Source organism: Loxodonta africana, chromosome 13, assembly GCF_030014295.1.
Source record: "Loxodonta africana isolate mLoxAfr1 chromosome 13, mLoxAfr1.hap2, whole genome shotgun sequence".
NCBI classification, from domain to species: Eukaryota; Metazoa; Chordata; class Mammalia; order Proboscidea; family Elephantidae; genus Loxodonta; species Loxodonta africana.
The window spans coordinates 51,145,887-51,170,276 of NC_087354.1; the positions used below are offsets into that span (position 1 = coordinate 51,145,887).

General features: G+C 47.8%; 1 protein-coding gene across 1 annotated transcript; it reads left to right on the plus strand.

Moving 5' to 3' along the window:
• Positions 1–9,446: 9,446 nt before the first annotated feature.
• On the plus strand, positions 9,447–22,482 carry OAZ2 (ornithine decarboxylase antizyme 2). The gene is given in 6 exon segments (XM_064267410.1): positions 9,447–9,621; positions 18,323–18,398; positions 18,400–18,480; positions 19,922–20,097; positions 20,908–20,993; positions 21,233–22,482. Coding segments are annotated over 6 exon segments (570 nt in total). The 5' UTR covers positions 9,447–9,601; the 3' UTR covers positions 21,364–22,482.
• Positions 22,483–24,390: the final 1,908 nt, after the last annotated feature.

Genomic DNA, 24,390 nt, shown 5'->3' on the forward strand with positions numbered 1-24,390 from the left:
CCAGGGAAGTCAGCCAGCGAAGCCAAGACCCCTCTAGAGACTTGGTCTTCTCTCCCGGCACTGTGGCCGGTTCTTATGTCTCTCCCAGGGCAGAGCCCAGTGGGAACATAGACTGCTTACTGTTCCTCAAAGGGCTTTGTCCTGTGACTCAAGCCAAACAAGGCACTCAGACACAAATAAAAAAACACACACACACAGTCCCAGACACTTCCGAGACCTTTTCCCACGCAGTCCCAGGGCAGCCGGAAAGGCAGCCAGTCATGGGAATGAACCCGAGCCCCCCTCCCCCAGTGGAAGCTTCACCCTGCTCCATTTAGTCCTGACCATGCCATCCCCTGACCTTCTCCACCCCCTTACTGCTTCCAGAGAAGGAAATGGCTGAACAATGCAGCAGATCCCAGAACGGGCACAGAGCCCAGGGCCCAGGACTGGTCCTTGGAAGCTATGGGCTCTGACCCCTGGCTGCCCTACTCCTACCACACACCCCTCCCTCCCAGTCGGCTTGCCCAGCGCTACACTTTGGCTTCCCCAAAGACTGGCTTTCTTCAGACCTTCCTCCCTATCTTCTCTCCACCCTTGTGGAACTTCAGATGGCTGATGACATTTTCCTGTTTTCCTATGTTCTCCCCACTCCCAACTTCCCTCCTTCCTTTCTCATCCACATTCCCACACCCCATTTGGGTATAGTTTCCAGTCTGAAGGGACAAAGCTAGGTTTTGATGGGGATTTGGGCCAGTGGAGGCAGATGGAAAGAGTCATTTTTTCCTAAGGTTTTCTCCAGAGGTCAGGCAAAGTAGGTCCTGAGAGGGGAGACAGTGTTGGGATGAGAGCACCAGAGCCCTCAGGTCCCATTGTCTGTTTCTGACAGAGCCATCTCGGCAGGAGGGGAAAGAGGTCTCACAGACCTGTGGGGCCATTCTCTGAGGAACAGAAAGGAATCTCCAACCATTTCCAGCTTCCTGGGGCTGGAAGTTGGTGGGAACCACGACTTCTGTTCTTCCTGCTGATTTAAAATAATGTTTTGCCTGGGACCGGAACCCTATGCCCCAGGCAGTACTACCCCTTGCTCATTTTCAATTCTAGTGTTTTCAACATCCCCACCTCCACCAGGCACTTCCTGCCCTGTGAGCCAAGGGGCAGGGTTCCTCGCAAATCTCTTACCACCTCTAAAAGCCAGTCTTTCATGGATTCTGACTCAGGGAATTGGTAGTGGGATAGAAGATAGATCACATGAGGTGGGTCACTGAACTGGGTAAGTGACAACAGACAGCCGACATGCCCTTCTCCTGAACCATCCAATGTGGTTCCAGGACATGGGTGAGCTGAGTCCTGAATCTCAGTCTCTTTTCCCTGGTGTTTGATTTTATCCCTTAAGTGATTTGTGCCCATTTGTGGCTCGACCATATACAAATGGTTGCTTGGAAACTTAGAGTCTTTAGAGCTGGAAGCCCTAAAGATCCACTCCTAACCTCACAGGCACAGAGAGCTCACTTGCATTGCCAAGATAACAACCAGTAAAAGGGAGTACTGGGAGTCTCAGGTTTGCTGGCTGTTAGGCAATGTCTTTCTAGAATACTCTACAGTTGTCAAAGGCAGCTCTGGCATAACGCTGGGAGGAAACAGAGGAAAAATGCCAGTCTCTTGGTATCCTGATCTTCTTACTTGGACACTTCATAACCTTTATTTTATCTCCTTGTTCAGTGCCTCAGGCTTTATTTTCACCTTGAAAAAGTGGCATTTGAACAATCTCTGTCCTTAGGAGGAGCCCTGGTGGTGCAGTGGTTAAGAGCTCAGCTGATAACCAAACGGTCAGCAGTGTGAATCCATCAGCTGCTCCTTAGAAACCCTATGGGGCAGTTCTACTCTGTCCTATATGGTTGCTGTGAGTCAGAATCCCTCGATGGCAAAGGGTTTGGGTTTTTTTTTGGCTGTTCTTAGGAAGTCAAAGAAACTGATGCTAATTTTTCTAAACTCCTCCAGAACTCACAGGCTGGGCAACTGACTTTCACACTAGTTATGTTGTCTTCATTTGCTTTCTAGTTGTTTCATACATGTAAATCACATCTTCCAACTACACTGCAAGATTCATGCTTCAAAAAATGATTAACTGAGTGCCTATTGTGGGCCAGGCTCTTTGCTTCTTGAGCTCGTGGAGTTTCAGTCTAATGGGTGGGACCCAATGAAACGACTAACTAAATAATCACAGATGTGATAGTTGCTATGAAGGAATCACACAGGCACAATGACACTCCCAACCTATGGAAGGGCTGAGGAGACAGCATTTAAGGCGAGCTCAAGGATGAGAAACCAGACCTGGGAAGGTCTGGGGGCAAGCATGGTCCAGGTCACGGGAAAAGCAGGAATAAATGCCCTGAGGCAAAAAGAAGCTTGCCCATGTTTGAGGCCCTGAAAAGGAGCCAGAGTCACTCCAGGAAGGAGAGGGACCTGGGATGCAGTGGGAGGGAGGGAAAGCTTGGATCCTGTGGGGTCTCATGTGCCAAAGTGGGGAATTTGGATTTGATTGCAAGTGAGATAGGAAGCCATTAGAGGATTTAAAGTACAAGAATGACACAGTTTATATATTAAAATATTATGCTGGCTGTTTTGAAGGTGAACAGCTCAGAAGAGGGCAAGAAAGGAGGCAAGGAGACCATTAGGAGGCTACAGAAATCTAAGCAAGAGGATGTGGTGGATTGGACTAGGGTGGTGGAGATGGAGAATGAACATCAATTTTGGAGACAAAAATGACTGGACTTGTCACGATGAGCTGGATGAGAAGAGGAGATGAGAGAAAGAGAGGGAATAAGAATGACACTGAGTTCCTGCCTGAGCGACCAGGTGATGATGGTGCTCTTTAAGGAGCTGGACAAGCCTGGGAGAGCGCCAGGTGTTTTTGGAGGGCAGCTGGGCATGTGAGGCTGAAGCTATTCAGTGGAGATGCCAGACTGACCTTTGGGTATATGTCTATAAAGGAAGAGTCTAGGCTAGTAACAAAAATGATATATTTTTTCATTATATAATGATGAAATGAATTTATATAATTCAGACTACAGATGATATATTTAAATCTATAGGAATGAATGAGATCATCTAGGGATACTCAGAAGAGAAGAGGCTCCAGGACGGGGTCCTGGGGAACTCTGATGTTTAGAGGTCAGGTAGAGTTGGTGAGGAGTCCCTGGGTGGTAGAAATGGCTAAGCTCTCTCTTACTAACCTGAAGGTTGACAGTTTGAATCCACTCAGAGACACCTTGGAAGAAAGGTCTGGTGATCTACTTCTGAAAGATCACAGCCATTAAAAACCCTATGGAACGCCACAGTTCTGCTCTGAAACACATGGGGACGCTGTGAGTTGGAATTGATTCAATGGCAACTTTTTCTTTTGCCTTTGAGTCAATTTTTTTTTTAATTTTATTGTGCTTTAGGTGAAAGTTTACAGCCCAAAATCAGTCTCTCGTTAAAAAATGTATACCCAAATTGTTTTGTGACATCGGTTGCAATCCCCTCAATGTGTCAGTACTCTCCCCCTTTCCACCCCAGGCTCTCCATGTCCATTCATCCAGTTTTCCTGTCCTTTCCTGCCTCCTCGGCTTGCCTTTGGGCAGCAGTTGCCCATTTGGTCATGTATACTTGATTGACCTAAGAAGCATGTTCCTCACGTGTGTTATTGTTTGTTTTATAGGACTGTCTGATCTTTGGCTGAAAAGTGGGCTTAGGGAGTGGCTTCAGTTTTGAGTTAGCAGGGTGTCTGGCGGCCATAGTCTCTGTCAGACCAATCTCTGGGGGCCACAGTCCCCTCCAGGCTCTGTCAGACCAGTAAGTTTGGTATTTTTTTGTGAATTTGAATTTCATTCTACATTTATCTCCCACTCTGTTCAGGATACTCTATTGTGATTCCCATCAGAGCGGTGGGTGGTGGTGGTGGTAGCCAGGCACCATCTAGTTCTCCTGGGCTCAGGCTGGTAGAGGCTGTGGTTCATGTAGTCTCTTAGTCTTTTGGGCTAATGTTTTCCTTGTGTCTTTTGTTTTCTTCGTTCTCCTTTGCTCGGGACAGGATGGAACCAATAGATGTATTTTAGATGGCTGCTTGCAAGGTTTTAAGACTCCAGATGGTACTCACCAAAGTAGGATATAGAACATTTTCTTTATGAACTATGTTATGCCAATTGAGCTCAATGTTTCCTGAGACCATTGTCCCCAGCCCTCAGCCCCAGCAACTTGGTCCCTCAAGGTGTTCGAATGTGTCTAGGAAGCTTCTATGACTTTACCTTGGTCAGGTTGTGCTGACTTCCTCTATATTGTATATTGTCTTTCCCTTCACCAAAGTTAACACTTGTCTACTAACTAGCTAGTGATTTCCCCTCCCTGTCCCTCCTGTCCCCTGTAACCATCAAAGTTTGTTTTTTTCTGTGTGTAAACGGTTTCTAGAGTTTTTATAATAGTGGTCTCATACAAGATTTGTCCTTTTGTGTGTGATTGGTTTACTTTGCTCAGCACAATGCCCTCCAGATTCATCCATGTTGTGAGATGTTTTGAGGATTCATCATTGTTCTTTATTGTTGTGTAGTATTCCGTTGTGTGTGTGTACCATGATTTGTTTATCCATTCATCTATTGATGGGCACTTAAGTTGTTTCCATATTTTTGCTATTGTGAATAATGCTGCAATGAACATGGGTGTGCACATGTCTATTGGTGTGACGGCTCTTACTTCTCTAGGATATATTCCTGGGAGCGGGGTTGCTGGATCATATGGTATTTCTATCTTTTTAAGGAGGTGCCATATCATTTTCTATACTGTTTATACCATTTTACATTCCCATCAGCAGTGCATAAAAGTCCTAATTTCCCTGAAACCTCTTCAACATTTATTATTTTCTGTGTTTTTGATTCTTACCAGTAATCTCAGAATGAGATGGTATCTCACTGTAGTTTGATTTGCATTTCTCTAATGGCTAATGTTCGCAAGCATTTCCTCATGTGTCTGTTAGCTGCCTGAATGTCTCCTTTGGTGAATTTTTTTTTTTTTTTTAAACTTTTAGGGTTGGCAAAGCTGGGAAGGACACAGAGAAGAAGTGACCAGAGAACTGCTCAGGAGAGCAGAAAGTCATAGAACAGAGGAGAGTGTCCCAGAAGAGAAAAAAAAAAAAAAGAAGAGAAGGAGTGGTCAATTCTGTTAAACCTTCCCAAGGTTAATTAATAGGACAAGAAGCAGACTCTGGATTTGGCTGCTTAGAAACCAGAGGTGACTAGACACGAGCAGTCTGCAGAGAGGTGGAGATGGATCTCAGATTGGAGTTGTCTGAGATTTGTTGTTATTTTTTTTAATTGAAAAATTTATTGAGGCTGTTGTAGATTCACATCCAATTGTAAGAAACAATACAGAGAGATGCCTTATACACTTTTCCCAGTCTTCCCTGACAGTAATGTTTTGCAAAATTATAGCACAATATCACAACCAGGGTACTGACATTAATACTATCCATTGATCTTACCCAGATTTCCCTGGTTTTACTTGTACTCATTTGTGTGTATGTATGTTTAGTTCTATACAGTTTTATCACATGTCTAGGTTTATGTATCCAGCACCTAGTCAAAATACTGAATAAGGCCAGTACCACAAGGATCCCTGGTGTTGCCCTTATATAACCATACCTTCCCCTCTTTCCTACCTCCCTGATGCTGTGCTCACCAAATATGACAAATATTGGGGTGGAGAGAGAGGCAGTGACTCGAGAGCTACATGATGGGCAGCGATGACATCAACTAAGGTGGTATATCCAGGTGGCAAAGGTTCAAAGGAACAGAGGTTTTATAGGAGGGAGGGGAAGCATTGGTATAGAAATGGCAGAGGGGGTGGGGGAGAAATATACTTCCCCATTTCCTGTCCCCGAGGTATATGAGAAATAGCATTCGCCTAAGATGGCTGCTGTAAAAATGGCCTGGGCAGAATCTGACCTCTAACTTCACAAGGGGGAAGAAGAATCAAGACCAACATCAACAGCCCAAGGCTGATTCCTATGAGGTGGGGGTCAGATATGCCTCCTCTCTCAGGTATCTTTACCAGTTCTGATACCAACTGTTCCTCCCACAGCACTCTCTACTTCTCCGCTGGCTTGAATAATTCATGTGCAACGGCCAGACAGAACTCACAGACAATACTCAAGATTATGGGGTTTATTAAGCAAGTGAAAAGTTACAGTTCAGGTTCAGGAATGCTCAGGATACAGTTCTTTTGGTTTTCAGAGCTGGCAAAACACAGTCCCTAGCTGTGCCACAGGCCTGCCTCTTTCTTGTCTTTAGCCTCTGCCCTGCTCAGGCAAGTGTTACAAAGCTCTTTTAGCCTTGAGGCACCCCACTCCATCAGTAAGCCTCGGCCCGAAGGTGTCAGCTTTCTTGCTCTATGGGCCAGGAAGCCCAATGTGCTGTCTCTTGCCGGTCTCCTGGTTCTGCTGCCTCTGCTGCCGCCATTTCTCTGCCACTGCTTCTCGCAGTCTCTGGTGTTACAGGTTTCTCTTTGTATCCTGGATCTAGGAGGTTCTCAGGGCAGGGATCCTGGGTCCAAAGGATATTCTCCACTCCTGGTTCTTCTTTTGTGCTTGTGGTGAGATCCTTCCTTCCTGCCTCTGGGATGGCTCATTTTAAGATTAGTGGGATGGCAAAACTCATCAAACCCCCCATTAGGGTTTCAAACACTTTATTTGCATGGCCCATCCCCACAAGGTAAACCTTGGTGGCGTAGTGGTGGTTAAGAGCTACAACTGCTGCTAACCAAAAGGTTGGCAGTTCAAATCCACCAGGCACTCCTTGGAAACTCTATGGGACAGTTCAACTCTGTCCTATAGGGTCACTATGAATCGGAATCAACTCAATGGCAACAGGGTTTTTTTTTTTTTTTTCTTTATCCCCACAAGGGTGCCATGCGCCTTATTTATGTTATTAGTAAGGTATCCAATCCCCTTGTTGGGCCACAAGCACCTCATTTGAATAGTCCTCACCCAATCATTTGGTGGGAGTTACAAAGACTATGGCTAGAGGAGCCATAGTAAGTAATTCACCGCACTGCAGCTGCCAATGAAGCACTGTCCTTAGGTGATAGCCAGGTTTCAGGTAAGGCAAGGAGGTGAAGGCAGCATCCTGAGAAAAGGCTGAGGATATGAAGAGTGTGCTGATCATAGGTTGCAGAGGGCACAGTGGAAGGGCGTGGCTAAGGCAGGGAACTAGGAGCAGAGTTGGGCAGATTGCCAGTATGAGGACCAGGATGCAGATGATCCAGGTTGAGTGGGAGTTCAAACTGGAGGTGGTGCTTGAGGTAAACAGCGTGATGGGATATAGCATGCTGTTCAGTAGAACTTTTTGTGATGATGGAAATAGTCTATATCTGCACTGTCCAATACGGTAGCCATTAGCCACATATACGTATTAAGTACTTGTGGCTAGTGGGACAGAGGAACTGACTTTTAAATTTTATTTCATTTTAATTAATTCAAATTTAAATAGTCACATGTGGCTGCTGGCTATCATATTGGACAGCACAGGTTAGAGGAAGGTGGCTCCCAATTTTTGTGAATTTTTTACTTGCTGGCCAGGTGGCCTTCAGGGTGGCCACTCCTCTAAACAGCAAGCTGGGGCAGAGACCTTCAGACTTCTTCACAGTGTGAATCCAGACAAAACAGAGGATTAGGCAACCCAGGTCAAATCCTAACTCCACCACTTACTACCTTTGAATTAGATCAAGTAAATGAACTTGTCTGGTAGATATAGGCCCTCAATAAATATTAGCTAGCAGAATGAATCTCCCTGAGGTTTAATTCTTATCATCTGTAAAACTGAGGTGGACAGCAGTTCTGAAAATTTGTGCTTTAGCATGATGTTCAATTGGCACGGAAACCCTGGTAGCGTAGTGGTTAAGTACTCTGCTAACCAAAAGGGCAGCAGTTTGAATCCACGAGGTGCTCCTTGGAAACTCTATGAGTAGTTCTACTCTGTCCTATACACTGTGAGTCAGAATCGACTCGATGGCCATGGGCTTGGTTGGGTTTTATTACTGACACAGTAAATTTTGCTGATCAAAAACTGTCATTCAGGCCAAAGGGTTATTTTTCCAGGGATGGGTTGGCAGAAATGAGCCATCCCAGCTCCCTTCGAGGGCCAGGAGAATTGTCCAGGTCTCTGGTACTATGAGATGAGGTGAATCAGGGCTGGGCTTAATTGTCCAATTCTGGTATATACTAATACAAGAACACACCTGGCTGAGCTTGGAAGAGTAGGTGGGGATGGCCAAGGATACAAGGTGGAAGATCTTAAAGTCAACCAGAGTATGGCACCAGCCTTGCCCAAATACCTAGTGGTAATGTGGGCAGTTCTGGTATCATTTACCATTTTAATTTTTGCTGGAAAAGCCTTAGTTTGGCAGCTCCAACCTTTCTTCTATCACTGCATCCCCATCATCTAAACATCAAAAACGCATTGTCTGTGAAGTAGAATAATTGTACTCTGCAATGGCTCTGACGTAGGACATTAGTGATTTGAGGCTATTATGAACTGGGGATTGTAGTGACCTCTGAAAGTGATACACTTTCTGCAAAAAAAAAAAAAAAAAAAAAAAAGCTGTCCCTAATTCCCTAAGCAGTTAGTTACTTTCTCCATGGCTGAGCACTTACCTTGTATTATGATGGCCTCTCTGTGTCTCTCCCTCTCACTAGATTGTGACATCTGAGGCAGGAGCCTTCCTGGTTTATTATTGAGTATTCCTGGGCTCTATCTAGCACAATGCCTGAAGCACAGAGTAAGCTGCTGCTCAGTAATTATTTGTTGAATGAATAAACGTGATTTGAGGTGACAGCAACTCGCTGTAATCTGAAGTATGACTTCTCTTGATTGCAATATGGGTTCGACTGTTGATAGCTGACAGCTTAGGTCATTGATCCGCATCGTGAGCTGAGGTAACTGACATTTGTGGGCCTTGGTTCAGATTGGGAATGTGCTAATATGTATGAAGCACACTTAGATTTCCGACTTTGTTTTAATAAAATATCCTCCCAGAGTCTACAAATGAATACATGGTCTTGCTGGGACCACGAAAACATGAAGTAGGGACGAAGACTACTCGGTCGAGTCAGTCCTCAGAAAACGCCCGCTGAACTACAACGCATCCTTCGGGACGGTCGCATCGCACGGCGACGGCCACAGCGACTGCCACAGGAGCCCCTGGTGTAGAAGCCCCCAAAGTCCGCTCTTCGCCCGAGTTTACCCCCTCCCCTCCCCCACCGCAACCGGACCCTGGTGCGCCTGCGCGGAGGTGGGGCGGTGCTTTGCCCTTTGTTGTGGGCCCCAGTTTCCCAGGACACCGCGCGGCGCTGGGGTGGGGCTATGCAGATGAGCACTCGGGGGCGGGGCGGTTGCGGCGGCGTCGGCGGCGGCCGGGGAGGGTCAGTTGGAGGCAGGCGCTCGCTGAGGCAGGAGGAGGGCTCTCGGCCCGCGGCCTGACAGGGACTTGCCCCGCAGCGATCGGCCCCGCGCGCGCGACCCCACACCCACCCACTCATCCACCTACCCACTCCCTGCGCCGCCTCCTCCCACCCTGAGCAGAGCCGCCGAGGATGATAAACACCCAGGACAGGTAACGGCCCGGCCCAGGCTTCTCACCCTCGTCCTCCCCTCGTCTCCAGAGGGCCTCCTCCGCTACCACCCAGCCGGGTCCCCCTACAAGGCCCCATCCGCCCCCCACCGGGGCCCGGCCCCACTTCAGCCACCCTAATCCGAGACCCAGCCCCACAGCTGGGCCTCCTTCCGTCCTTTAGCCCCTTCCCTCTCGCCCGGCCCATCCCCCTCATCCGGGCCTGCTCCCCGAAGCCCCCACAAACCCGGACCGAACCTTCTAGTCAGGTCCCCTTTTCCCTTCAGCGCCGCCTAACTGGGCTTTCTTGCTCATCCTGATTCCTCAAATTGTTTCCCATTCCCCAAATCTATCTTTCTCCCTCTTTAAGTCCCCTCCTTAATTTAAACTGCCCCCGTCACCAGAGCGCTCTCATCAATGCCCCTCCCCCCATTCAGGCTCCATCCTTCAGCTTCTCAGCTGGAACCTTTACCCCCACTGCCCCCCAGGTCTAATGGCCTTTACAGCATGGCCAGGCCTCCCCTTGGTCCCTCACTCCAGCTTCATCTTTCCCTCGCCTCTCAGCACCTCTCCCAGTTAGGCCCATTTTTCCTCTCTCCCAGCCTCATTCCTTCTCTTTATCAAACACGGCGTGATTCCTCCCATCTTAACAGAACCCCATCTTTATATCATTGACTCCACAGGACTCAGCCCACCCTACTTCCAGTGAAGGCCTTTAAGGGCTGCCGCCTTTCCCTGTACCTCCAGTGACTTCCCATCTGGCCCCAAGACCTGGAAACTGGGCTTTTGCAAATTTCCTCCCTCAAAACCTAACCCTAGCTTTCCCCCATTAACTGGAGAGAGAGGCTGCACATCTTTCTGAAACTGAGCACCAGCGGTTAAACTTGCATCCTGTGTCCTTCCCTCTTCCCAGACCAGGCACAGCTCACCGGTTTTCCTCTGTGCTTCTCCTCTCTTTTCGCCTGCGCAGCCCCTCTCACCCATCTCTGCCTCACACGTATCCCGTATTTCTGCCCCAAACGCTTCTCTGTGCCATAATTCCCTGATTCTCCACAGTTTTTAATTCCAGTTGCCCCTTATACATCAGGATGGCTTCCACTTAAAATTTGGGCCCAATTCCCTTCCTCACTTTTTCCCTAGACCTGTTGCTGTCCTCTCCAAAATGAGTCTGAACCTCATTGGTTCCCTGCACCAGACCCTTTGTCCCCAGAGTTGGCCTTATGGCCTCAGTCCCTCACTTGGGCCTCATTGTTTGGCAAGCAGATCCATTCCCTGCAAATCCTCCTTAAATTGTACCATGGTCTGTCCAAAACTAGACTTTAGATCCCTTTACAAACATGGCCTTCCTTGTTCCTTATTGCTTTTCTTCATCTGGGGCTCAAGCTGCCCCTCATGGTTCTTCTCAAATTTGGGTTTCCTTCTCACTAAAACGGCCTTCAACTTTCTGTTTTCTATCCCTTCAGCAGCACCATCCTTTAATACTCTCCAGGTTTGCTTGTGTTTTTCAACCTTGGCTGCACATTTGAAAGATCAGTCACCTCGATCCCACCTTCAAAGAGTCTGGTCTAATTGGCCTGGGTGGAGCCTGTGCATCTAGGGTTAAGAAACACTGCCTCTTCCCACCCCCATAAGGGCCTCAGCCCTTCCCATCATATTCCTTTAGAGTTGTCTTTCTCCATTGACAAGGGCCTTAGCTCCTTCAGGAATTTCTCAGTCTTTCTCAGATACTATTCAGAACTACTCAGGGTACCCACAACAACCTCTGAATTTTACCTGGAGTCAATCAGTTCTCAGCCATTAGCCTTCTTCTTCCCTCAATTCTCAGACTGTATTACACCTCCCCCCCTTCATTTCTTTCCTACATGCAGAAAGAAAATAAACTCCCCATTTCCTGGTTTGTTCTGGTCCTATTTGACCCATTATCCCCGCCTCCCAAGCTGTTTACCCACAATCCCATTCTGTTGTCATATTTTCCTTCCCTGAGACTCTCCATGTCCATCCCCCTTTGCATTCCTTTCTCTCTTTTATTCCATTTTCTCTAACCCAGCCCCTTTGGAGCTAAGGAGGCGGAGGTGAATATATGCTTGGTGGTGGTGCTGGGTACAAAAGGTGTTACTTGTGGTAAAGAAGGTTGTGTGTGCGGAGGATAGATGGCAGGTGTGAGAGAGGGCAGGATGAAGTACCGGGGCAGAGGGAAGCAGAGGAACCTACAGAACAACCCACCGAAGGGGTGTGTGAGATGGATTTTTTTTTTCTGGTCTTATGTTTGGGTTTCTCCATATTAGGGGTTGGAAGGTGGCGTGGTCTCAGCAGGCACTCTCTGGAGTCCCCCAGCTGGTCTAGATGCCCCGTCCTTTGCAGGCTGAGCCCTGGGGGAGTTGAGCACTTGGGACCAACACAGACTGAAGTTGAGAGACCTGTGTTCTAGTTCTGGTTTAGCTAGAGTGCTTACAGGTAAAAAGAGGCAGTTAGGTTAGCTTAACTTGAAAATTCCTTCCAGCTTTCTAAGTGGCAAAACAGGCTTGCCTGTCTCCAGGGCCCTTGCTCAGTGTGTTGGTAATTTGAGGGGCTTGGCTGTATGAAACGCAGGTGGAGGGAGGAGCCAGCTGGCTTGCCAGGGCTTGGCTGGAGCGAGGCCTTGGATCAGGCTCCTCCACTTTGGCCTGGGGGTGGGGTGGTGTGTGCAGGGTGTCTGGTTTCTTTGAGTTATGGCAATCCTGTCTCCATAGCATGTTTTCCAGCCTCCTCTGGCCTGCCCGTGACTTTCTAAAAGGAATCCTGGTAGAGCCCTAACTAGGGATTCTGATAAGAGCCGGATGTTCTTCTCAGTCAGTGCTCTTAGTGTTTTGTGTCCACAGAGAAGGGAGCTGGCTGGGAGTTAAGCTTTCCCATTGGGTGGGGATGGGATTTACAGTTTCCCTGGCTCCAGTGAACTACTCAAGAGGTGGAGAGACTTGGTTTCCTGGAAGAAATAGTTGCAGGGGAGCAGGCAGTGTGTTTTGAAAACAAGCTCTTCCTTTACAGTTTCATTCTGATTGGTACCTTGAAAATGTCCAAATTCCTGATGGTGGGGGAGGGAAGACACAAGTACAAGCAGTTTTATTATGACTTTTGAACATGAGGTTTAAATCCAAGGAAATGATTGTTGCATCAAGCTGCATAGCCTTTCTCTCCCTGTACTTTTGGGTACAAGGAGACAGTTTCTGTCTAGGGCTGGCTTAGTGCCATGTGCCATACCATATGTGAAGAAGAGCTAGCCCTGGCTTGATAACCATATTAAAATCAATCTTTGTGTTGATGGGCCTTGAGGAGAAGCAGTTGGTACTACAGGTATTTTTTTTTTTTTTTTGGAGAGGCGGGCAAGGCGCACTATGAGTGTCTTCATTGGTTTTCTGGGTAGTGGAATTTCTGTTTCTCCCCCAAGAATTTGGTTTTGGTTATTGCCTATTTATTGGCACTATGGCTTGTTGGGTGTGGGGTGGTAGGGCAAGCTAGTTTTCCTAGGATGTGCCTCAGGGTCACCCCACAGAGTTAGTACAGTAAGGAATCCCCCCAAATTGGAGGTATGCTTCAGAAAGGACTACTAATAGCATTTCCCCACTCTGCCAAGAAACCCGAATTTAGCCTTGGAGTTGCTCAGAGATACGAAAAGGGGCCTGAGAAGTGGGGTAGAGGGATGTTACAAATGTGCGTGTCTAGAAAAAAACGAGTAATTCATCCCTTTTTGAAACAGTATGCAGTGTTGATTCAAGGTGGTGCCATGATTCGGAAGGCTATGAACTCTAATTGAAAGCTATAGACCAGAAATGGCTGAGTAGGTGAGCAAGAATTTTGTTACTTGAAGTGAACAAAATGATAGTTTCCTGTTAGCAGCAGCAGAATAAAATGCTTTGTATAAAATGAGTCTTAAGAAAATTCCCTAGGTCTTTGATACTCTAGAAACAATGAAGTAATTCTATCCTGAGAAGGAAGGCTGGAGCTGGGTTATGAGCTTACTATACGAACTAGATGTAGGTGCTGAAAATATAAAATTCAGGTCTTATTTTAAAGCATGATCCCTTAGCTACCCATCCACCCTTGGTAGCCTACATGTGACTGTGCTTACCTTCGGTGGAAGAGGTACTAGTGTCAGCTGTGTAATAAAATCTCTCTTAAGAAAAAGATAAACCTCAGAGGCACAGATATTCTGTTACCATGAGTGTGTGTCTTATAGAAAATCAGCCAAAATCCAGTTTTGCTTCAACCTGTGATTCAGAGTGGTGATGTCATTGTCTTTATAATCTTGCTTAGCAAGTAGACTCCTTTTGGAATGCAGAACAGCCCCAGTGAAATGACTTATGCCTGGCATCTGCCCAGGGCCCCTTTTTCATATGGAAGGGGGATTGGCAAATGGAAATTGGCCTCTATGGTTACAGTAGACCAAAGGTAGCCATCACCTGCCACCTTTCTTCATATTTTTTTTTTTCCAGCTAAGTGCAATGGCAGCCTTGGGTTGGTCCCCCCATGGGAAGGGATTAGTCACCAGAAACATTCCCTAGTCTCAGAGTAACAGCAGCCTGTGTGAGGGAGGCTAGGGCACCCTAGAAAGGGTTCTATGAGGCAGGTGGAGACATGAATGGGTCAGAAGAGGCTGAAAGAGGAGAGTGAATGAAGAGTACTAGGAATGTGGTTTTTATGTGTTTTGATTTGCTAGCAAAAGGTCAGTAATACCAGGGCCATCTGACCCTCTTCTGACAGGTAATGGAAACCAGAGAGAAAGGGTCTGGACCTGAACAAGCTAAGGAGGCCATGATTCAAGTGAAACTTGATCAAAAGCATATCAAGAAGAATTTGAATTCAAATATTTGTAGCTGAACGGAAGCTAGCCACAGGATTACTTTTATATTAAATCTCTATTCTGCTGTACCCTACTGTGAGCCAGCCAAATATAAAAATCTAAACTGACATCAAAGTCAACTAGAAGTGATTCTTCCTTTAATGGGAGATGCTTTACTTCATCAAGATATTTAAGGTTAATTCCTTTAAGGAGTAAGCACCCTAGAGATTTTAAATAGGATTCGAATGATAAAGATTTGATTTGCCATCAACATTCCCTAGGAATACATCTGTTGCATGTATTTTAAGTGTCTCTGTAGCCAGTATATGAAATTATAACCTGCTAGCCCTGGTGACCTAGTGGTTAAGAACTACGGATGCTAACCAAAAGGTTGACAGTTTGAATCTACCAGGTGCTCCTTGGGAACCGTATGGGGAAGTTCTGCTGTCCTATAGGGTCACTATGAGTCAGAATTGTCTCGATGGCAACGGGTTTGGTTTTTGGTTAAGGACATTTCAAACAACAGTTGCACAGAATGCTTTAAATTACGGCACCAGGATGTGATATCTTAAAACGCTTATGTGTGTCCTAAGAGTGTTTTCAAAGGCAAGTCTGATAACAACTGAGAAAATAAAAGGCACTAACAGATTGGCTCTAATCTCCCATCTCTCTTCTTAAGTGACTTGGATGCTGGATATCTGACACCCTCATTTCCGGTGTGGTGTATTTTTTTTCTTCTCCCCAGGCAGGACCAGCCTAGCTGGGTGTTTGTGTTCAGTCAGGTGCATTTGATTCTCTTTGGTCAGCCTGATCTGTACAGCCTCAGGACTGACCTTAAGTCATCTTTGTGGTGGTAGTGATTAAACCATGGCTGCTCCCCAGTGGAGCGAGCAGGATGTGAGGAAGGACTGGAAAAAGCCAGGCACTGGATCCAGTTAGAAACAGGACTGAACTGAGTCTGAACCCTAAACTGGTTTGGATCTTGTGACAGGAAGGCCTGTGTTTAGAAGCTGCTTTATCTTGTGCCTGAGTTGGCATATCTTGCCACAATATCATTTTGAACACTAAAGCTGATAAGAGAAGAGAGGGTCATTGCTGGACAATTCATGTCCTTTAATTTCTTTAATCACCATGTACTTACCCATTGCCCTTCCCTTCTCACTTCAGAAATGAAAATCAGGTTTTCTGAAAGAAGCAATTTACCATTCACAGTAAGTAACAAATCAGATCCATTATGATGGACGATGAAGATAATTGATTGTGATCTACTGTCTACTAAGCTTATCCTAAGCCCCAGCCATTTCTCTTAAAACAAACCAAACCCATTGCCATGGAGTCGATTCCAACTCAGAGTGACCTTATAGGCCAGAGTAGAACTGCCCTATAGGGTTTTTAAGGAGCTGCTGGTAGATCTGAACTGCCGACCTTTTGGTTAGCAGCTAAGGCTCTTAACCACAGTGCCACCAGGGCTCTGCTGTTTCTCTTAGGGAACTGGAATTGGATCCCAGGGTTGGGGGCTTGAAATATCCCTCCACCCTCACTCACACACACTTATACACTTGCTTTCTGGTGCACACTTTGTGGGGGAGGAAGAAAGTCTCTGGCATCCTTGTGTGGGGAACTACATGATTTGTTACCCCGATACGGACTTCTCGCATTTATTTGATGAGGCGAGAGATCAGGAAACTGAAAATATCAAGAGCTCATGGATTACTACTGGACCACAGGGCAGGGCCCAGGGATTATTTCTAGGAAAACTGATTCTGGGTCTAAAATAAAAATCCCACCTTATTCAGATCTTTTCAGAGGGTTGGCCTCATTGCTTCTGCTGTTTGCAAGTAAAAATTTGCTCAGAATCAAGCTGGTGGCTGCGTATGCAGGGCAGGGGTCAGGTGGGGCTTTCCTATCTAGAGATGGTTGGACTAGTAATTCTTCTACAAGTAGGAGCCTGAAGTTAAGTGGGTTGGCACCAGAGTTCTGGAATTGCAAGGGCCTTGGCGATCCGTTTGTCGTGTGAACCTAAGCAACTCTCCTGGCATGTGAGACTTTGAAACATCTGTCAACCCCAGAGGGGGTTGCCCACTTGGGGAGCTCCACTGACCAGTACAAGGGAGCTGACTTTCTCCCTGTGGCTCAGTCTCCCTGGTGCTCCCGCAGGAGCCTCAAGCCAGGCCAGAAGTGGCCACAAGGGGATGAATGGGAAGGGATCGTCATGTGGGGCTTGTGCGTGCCTTCGTTGGGGAACTCATCTTATTTCTCCCTGCCCAGACGCACTATTATTTCTGTTCCTTCACACAGTGGAAGGGGGAATCATAATGGCTCAGTGTCTCTAGCCATTATGACTAGCCAAAATAAATCTGTCTTTGGAAAGAGTCAGTAGCATAGTCCTCTGTCATGCCCCTTGTGTTAGCAGCTGTTGGTGAGACCAGGAGTAAGGCAGGGGTAGGGATAAGGATACCTTGAGGGTTTCCGGAGGAGGCAGGGGGTGAGCATGTGGTTATCACCCCCAGATATTGATGCTGCTCCGGGCCCATGTACTCTTCTCTGGGAACTCCATTTTCCAAAGAAATGTCCAGGTGTACTTTTAGGTCCCTAGCTGAAATCCTTGAGTGAACAGCTCCTAGGAGCTGAGCTACAGCAGGGGGTAGTTTGGGGTGCCAGTACTAAGGACTAAGTGGGGTGCCCCTTTGGTGGTTGTACCATTGCCACGTCAGGTGTGAGTTCATACTGTCACCCTGAGGAGAAGTGAAGAGCCCAGATCTGGCATGCCCTGCCATAAAGGACAGTGTGAAGAGCCATGCCTCATGCCATTTTACGACTGACCTTCAGGAAAAAGCCCTGATTTCTAGCATTAGCTAATTTTTTGTGGTATAAATACTCCCACCATGGCTGAGTGCAGTTGCCCTGAGGCTGGTGTATTACGGTCCTGGGACAGGCCTATTGCTGAGTCATGGCGTACATACACAGACAGTTTGCCTCTTTCCCTGCTTCACCTGCCCTTTGCCTGGGGAGTGAGCTTATTTACTCACTTGGTGGCATCTCAGTCTAAGGAGCCACTCAGCTCGGTTCACAGAAGGCAGCGGAGGTGACAGGCAGTGCCTTTAGGAGCTGTTATCTGATTATTGGCTTCCTTACTCAGGTCGCAGCATGTCTTCCTCCTCCCAGGACCTCCCAGCCCCCTGAGCTGTCCATTCTGACCACATAGGTATTACCAAACTCCCATGCCCAGGTCAGATCCTGGCAAAGAAGTGCAAGGAATCTAGCATCTGGTGGCACGTTAGGGACAAATTCATATGCCATAATACTTCTATGTACTGGAGTGTGCCTTTGCTCTGGGGGCCACATCCCTGCATTAATTCAGTTCTTGGCCCTAGAGGGATTTGGGTTAGTGATTTCTTATTCCAGTTTCTTTGCTCAGATGGGGGAATGGGCCATGATTGGGAAGGTGGCCTTTGGAGGTCCTCAGGGAGATGGTACCCAGCCTGTATGCCTCTGCCCTCCAGCCTGAAGTGGTTGTGTAGGCTGTGACTCCGCCACATAGGTGCTGAGGTGCTGCTGGGGTAAGAAGAGGTAGGGGATATGGTGCCGTCCCAGGCAGGCTTTGTCTAGCTGGCTAGCCTGGATCTGGTTCCTCCCAGGGCCTGCCCAGCACCACAGAGGTTTGTTTAAGTTGTTGGACAGGTGCTCCTCTGGTAAGAAATGTCCACCTAGACTCACTGTGCCTCTGCAGAGGGCAGAAGTAATTCTGGAAGCTGAACCGAAGAAACTAGGGCAGTGGTGTGGCCTTAGAAGACTTGTGTAGGGACAGTGAGGGCAGGGGGTGAGGTGGGATGTCGCACTAAATCTTCAAGTCTTGGTGCTTACTGTCTCCCCCTTTGTCTCTTGCAGTAGTATTTTGCCTTTGAGTAACTGTCCCCAGCTCCAGTGCTGCAGGCACATTGTTCCAGGGCCTCTGTGGTGCTCCTGATGCCCCTCACCCACTGTCGAAGATCCCCGGTGGGCGAGGGGGCAGCAGGGATCCTTCTCTCTCAGCTCTAATATACAAGGTAAGGAGGCCCGGGAGCGGGAGGCTTGGGGGAGAGCCTTCTCAGACACAACTGAGCTCAAGGACAGTAGTCACTTTCTTTGGTTCTTTAGTCTTTGGGGAGCCCTGCTGGCACAGTGGTTAAGTGCTCAGCTGCTAACTGGAAGGTTGGCAGTTTGAACCCACCAGCAGCTTCTCAGGAGAAAGATGTGGCAGTCTGCTTCCATAAGAATTTCCAACCTTCGAAACCCTGTGGGGTCGCTGTGAGTTGGAATCAACTGGATGGCAGCGGGTTTGGTTGGTCTTTGGATTCTTAGGCTGGGCCAGTGGGGGGATTGGGAAGGACTCTGGACTGAGGCTGTGTGTGATGCTGGAGAGTGCTAGGGGAGGGTGTCAGCATCACATGAACACCTGCTGTAACCTCAGCTTGGTGGCCAGCACTCAAGGAGTGCAGTTTTAGGGTCCTGGGTGGGAGTGGCACAAGAGCTTTTCTTGATGGTGCTCCTCAGTTTCCCTTGAAGTGCCAGGAACGTTTTCCACTATGTCCTCGACCCTTGGGCATTCTGACTTGTGTTGCCTACAGCCTGATGCTGGGGGTGGGAGGTAGTGTATAGACGGGAGGTAAGAGGAGGAGGCCTTGCATCTCGATCACCTGTTACCTGGCAGTACAGGTTTTCCTGTACAGGAAAACCTTGGGAACTGCTTCAACACCTCTCCTTTTTTCCCCCAAGAGCGGTCTGGGCTGGAGCAGCCAGCTGTTCGGTGTCTTTTAATCTTCTGTGATTGAGGCTGTTAATCTTCTGTGATTGGGGCTGAAGTTGGTTTAGCTCCTCCCTAAGACTGGGGCTGAAGGGTAGCGGGGCACCTGAGCTCTGGTCTCTTGAGATTGTGCCCAGGTGTGGTAACACAGACCTGCAGTCCACCCAAGCAGGCTTGGGTTTGATCCTGGCCTCTGACAAGCCCTCACACATCCTCATTCATTTTTTATGTTTCCCTTTCAGAGGGGGGAGGGAAATAGCATGGTGCAATAGAAAAAGCATGGACTTTGGAGTTAGAGAGACCTGGACTTGAACATCAGCTCTGCCATTTACTAGCTGAGGAGCCTTGGGTCAGTTACCTAATTGTTCTGGGCCTTAGTACCTCATATTCAAATGGGGATATTAATGCCTACTTCAAGTGCTTGTCATGATGACTGAGGTAATACATGGAAAAGCACCTTGCACAATACTTGCAGCTAGCGGACACCTGATAAATAGTCCCTTCCCATCACTCTGGCTTTGGGTTGCAGTGTCGATGAGCGATGGCTCCATTTAGCTAGCATGCAGCTCTACATTTTCAGGTGCTTCTATCCCATGCTACCCTTTGATTGAGTCCAGGGGATTCCCAGCACCACCTCAGTTAGGGAGCATATGATGTGGCCAGAGGCAGTAGCGACCTGGTCCTCTGCCCTGTTTTCTCCCCAGGACGAGAAGCTTACTGTGACCCAGGACCTCCCTGTGAATGATGGACAACCTCATATCATCCACTTCCAGTATGAGGTCACTGAGGTGAAGGTCTCCTCTTGGGATGCAGTCCTGTCCAGCCAGAGCCTGTTTGTAGAAATCCCAGATGGATTATTAGCTGATGGGAGCAAAGAAGGGTAAGGAGCATGTGCTGGGAAGGGTAAGGATTAAGTGGGGAAGGGGTGGTGTGTGCTTACTGGGGGTAAGACATGCCGGGGCATCCGGGCCTTCTCCCCTAGCTGTAGGTTTCCCAAACAGATACCATTTTGTAACACATTACCTTAAGCCAGTATAACAGGCCTGCTCTGGTTATAATTAAAACAGATCATTATCACATTAACTAGATCTCTTCCAGTTAATTGTCCATGGTTCATTCTTTGCAGCAGACACTAAATCCCCCTTGATCTACCATACAGTGGCACAGTTCAAAGTCCAGGAAGCTCAGGGATACAGAGTGGGCTTTCAGTGGATTGGGCCAGGCCCTCCAGGTAGTCAGGTGTGTGAAAACTGCCCTGAGGAATGAGTCAACTTGAGGGGCCCCAGCTTCTTTAGAAAATCCTTGTAGGCTGGCAGTTAGGGCCCTGAATCCATCTCAGGGGCAGCTTATCATTATCAAACCTTGGCAGTCTTGGGGGACCCCTAAAGAGCTGGTTCTCTTTCTAGGCCCCAAACCCTTGCCTTGTGAACTCTTCTAGTTAAGTTAGCATTAATTTTACATGAAGAACCCGTTTTCAGAAGAGCTAATTCAGTGACCTTTCTCAGGTGTTATGGCTGAACTCAGGGCTGCCAGGGTCTTATATAAGAACCTCTCCCTGGAACCTCCCTATTTATAATACTGGCTGTAAGCATCAAAAAAAGCCTTTTTTGGGGGGTGGGGTGGGGGAAAGGTGGGTGGGAAGGAAGCCTAGGCAGGAGGGGTCTGAGTCGTTTTCTTTGCCTCTTGGCAGATTGTTAGCACTACTAGAGTTTGCTGAAGAGAAGATGAAAGTGAACTACGTCTTCATCTGCTTCAGGAAGGGCCGGGAAGACAGAGGTGAGGAGTCAAAGCAGCCTGAGACCTACTGCCCAGACAGTGGGGCCTAGGGAGGAGAAAAGGGGGCTCTTGCACAGCAAGGGGGTGCTCTGAATCTGCCTTACAAACCCTGAGAAGTCATAACAGGGGTTGCCCGAAGGGTTAGAGGCTTATCTATTCCATCTTCGTTTTGGATTTTCCCTTGATGTGAGCCTACCCTTGTGTTCATCAGAATTCTTTTTCCACTCTGTCTTCTGCAGCTGCACTCCTGAAGACCTTCAGCTTCTTGGGCTTTGAGATTGTGCGTCCAGGCCATCCCTGTGTCCCCTCTCGGCCAGATGTGATGTTCATGGTTTACCCCCTGGACCAGAACTTGTCCGATGAGGACTAATGGTCACGGAGGATGCTCTGCCCAAGAGCCACACGGGGGAAGAGGGGAAGGTCAGGCAGCCCTGGGACTGAGGAGGGGGCTCCTTGCTGTCTAGGGAAGGACGCTGAGGGGCTCAGGGTGAGGGTTGCCTATTGTGTTCTCGGAGTTGACTCGTTGAAATTGTTTTCCATAAAGAACAGTATAAACATATTATTCACATGTAATCACCAATAGTAAATGAAGATGTTTATGAACTGGCATTAGAAGCTTTTTAAACTGCGCTGTGTGACGTTATCTATCTAGTCTAGGGGAGGACACTGCCTAGAGGGGGCACCGTCTAGGCCCAGGGGCAAGGCCTGGAGGGCTGTTGGGCAGCACTGCCAGGCTCAGGTGCCCCTGCTGTTGGGCTTTCTTTTTAGGTTTTTAAGATTTGTGTATTTTTCTTTCCTTGCTTCTGTTACCCCAGGGGCTCCTGGGGATAGGCTTTCCAGCCCCTGGGCAGTGCCCTTCAGTTCTCTGACACTCCACCTGGGCTTCTCTTTGTGCATTTGTGTCTGGCCTAGTAAGCAGGTCTGACCCCTCCTTCTTTACAGCTTGGTGTTATTCTGGCACTTGGTTAAGATGGCTTCATCTGTTTAATGTTACCAATGCATTTTAAATAGGGGCATTGAAGTTTACTCTTACCACCAGGGCTTTTTGGGGGTGCCTGGGCCTTAAAAAACCAGTAGCCAAATTCTAATTCTCCAATCATTGCTAGGAGTCCTTGCTCCTAGCTGCAGGCTCAGGCCCTAAGGTTGTCTTCCTAGGGCCACCAAGAGCAGAGAGGAGAAATAGCAACTCAGGGCCTGGGAGTTGTGGGGGGAAATCTATTCTTAGGGACTGGATGCCTCTGGCTGGCTGAGTACAGTGGTAACTGTCTCCTCTCCCTCTCTAACAGGTTCTGAGTAGTGCCTGTGACCCTGCTCTATAGGACCTAGGGGTGAGACTGGGGGTGTAGAAATGGCCTGCCTTTTTCTCTTTTAACTGAACAGCTTGTTCTAAGGGGGAACGAAGGGGGAGAGATCTAGTTTGGGTGAGGGGGTGGGGGTGCCAGGGAGGCAAGTGTGTTGTGTTACTGTGTCAATAAACTGATTTAAAGTTGTGGTTGGTCTGTTCTTTATTCCTGTGCCAGGATCACCTTCCTACCATGACTGCCTTTTCAGTCTAGAGCCTAACCTAGTGGGGATGTGGAAGAAAGCCACAGTGCAGCGGGCCAGGTTAAGTCTCTGGAGCCATGTTAAACTATGAAATGTGGGGTTGCTAGGAGTCTGGGCCATAGGCCAGAGCCCCTGGAGATAGGTGTGCACATATCAGCTTCATCCAGGAGAGAAGCTAGGCCCAGGCTCCACGCTCTTCTTAGGTCTTCCTTTTTTATAGAAGGCTGGGCCCTGAAACAATTCTGGCTTTTGCATGGAGCTTGCTAACATTCCCATTCCTGGAAGTCTTCAGAGGTAGCACACACCTTCCCTGGGAAGATACTTCTCTCCTTTTGGAGCCCAGGGCCCTAAGGCATGGACCCACCAGCCTGACAAGAAAGCTCTTAGTGGCCCTGTAGGGGCTCGCATCCCCTTCACCTACATTCTCTTCTTTTTTAATTTCTCAAGGGCTTATTAGCATTTTTCCTTATTGCTTCCTTTTTTCCAAGTGAAGTGCTGGGCATGTTCTCCCACCTCCTTCAGCTCTGGAGCTAGCTGTCTGCTGTTGTGCTGTGGCTGTCTTTAGTTTTTCCAAGGGTCTTTGGCTCATTTTCATATTATTCTTGGCACTTGCTTGTGTTTCTGCTCTGGGCTAAGCCATTATTAACCTGGGACTCCACCTGGTATTCATTAAAAGAAGTGAGTGCAAAAAACTCCCTGAAGTATTAGAGCAGGTCTGGGCCTAGAGAAAGTCAGTTGAAATCAGAAGGGCTTGAAGATGTCTACCAATGAGAAGCTAATCCCAATAAGCGGCCTAAAGGCAGTGACTGAAAACAGTTACTACAGTGAGATCTTGAGTGCAGAGAGGGGCCGATTTCTATATGTAGGCAGCTTAGGGTTCAGGTGTTAACCTCAAACCCAAGGAATCTACAATTCAGAGATAAAGGAACAAGACAAAACTCAGTCCTTTTCTCCAGAACTGAATGGATAGGAAACACACCTGAGATTCCACTGCCATCTGCTGGTGGCTCCTCTTTAGTACAGCCAGAGCTAAAACCAGTTACTGTGGAATACGGCGACCCCGTGTGTGTCAGGGTAGAACTGTGCTCCACAGGGTTTTCAGTGGCTGATTTTTTTCAGCTGTAGATAGCCAGGCCTTTCTTCTGAGGCACCTCCAACCTCTCAGCAGCCAAGCTCAACTGTACCACCCAGGGACTCCTACAGCTAGAGTTAAAAGGGCTGAACTGGAAAAACCTAGGCACTCAGGCTAGATTTCCCTTTTAAAAAGGAAAACTTTTCTTACTGAAGACCACTGATAGGAGAGAAATACGGCTCTGAAAGGCTACAAACCAATCCAACAACGACAAAAAAAAGCAACTTAGAAGGTGCGGTATTTGTTGGGATTGTGATGCAGGATAAAGGGAGATATGTGAAAGCCAAACTACGTCTAAATTTAAGAACAGGGACATTAAAAACTTTATTCAATAAATACAACAAATAATTTAAAAATATACTTCAATTCCAAAGCCAATTAAGAAAAGGAAATAGGGAAAAAGGGGGAAGAGAAAAGGAGAGGAAAAGGAGAGAGGCGGAACAATGGTTTGGTTGGGTTGTTTCAGCATGTTACCACCCTTTGAAATGCTGGCCAAACGCTCTTGACCCCAACACCCATAGCCCTTGTTCTGGTGGGTAGTCGTAGGAGTCCGTCAGCCAGGAATGATGCTCTGTCTGTGGGATCAGAGCGCTCTGGAGGCTGGAATCTGGGGGGAGAGCTGGGAGACAGTTTCTCGTTTCTCACTCCTAAAAACCCTCCATCCTGACTCCCAGGCAAGTTTAAATAGTGCAAACTCTTAGGCAGAGAGCTCCCAGCTGC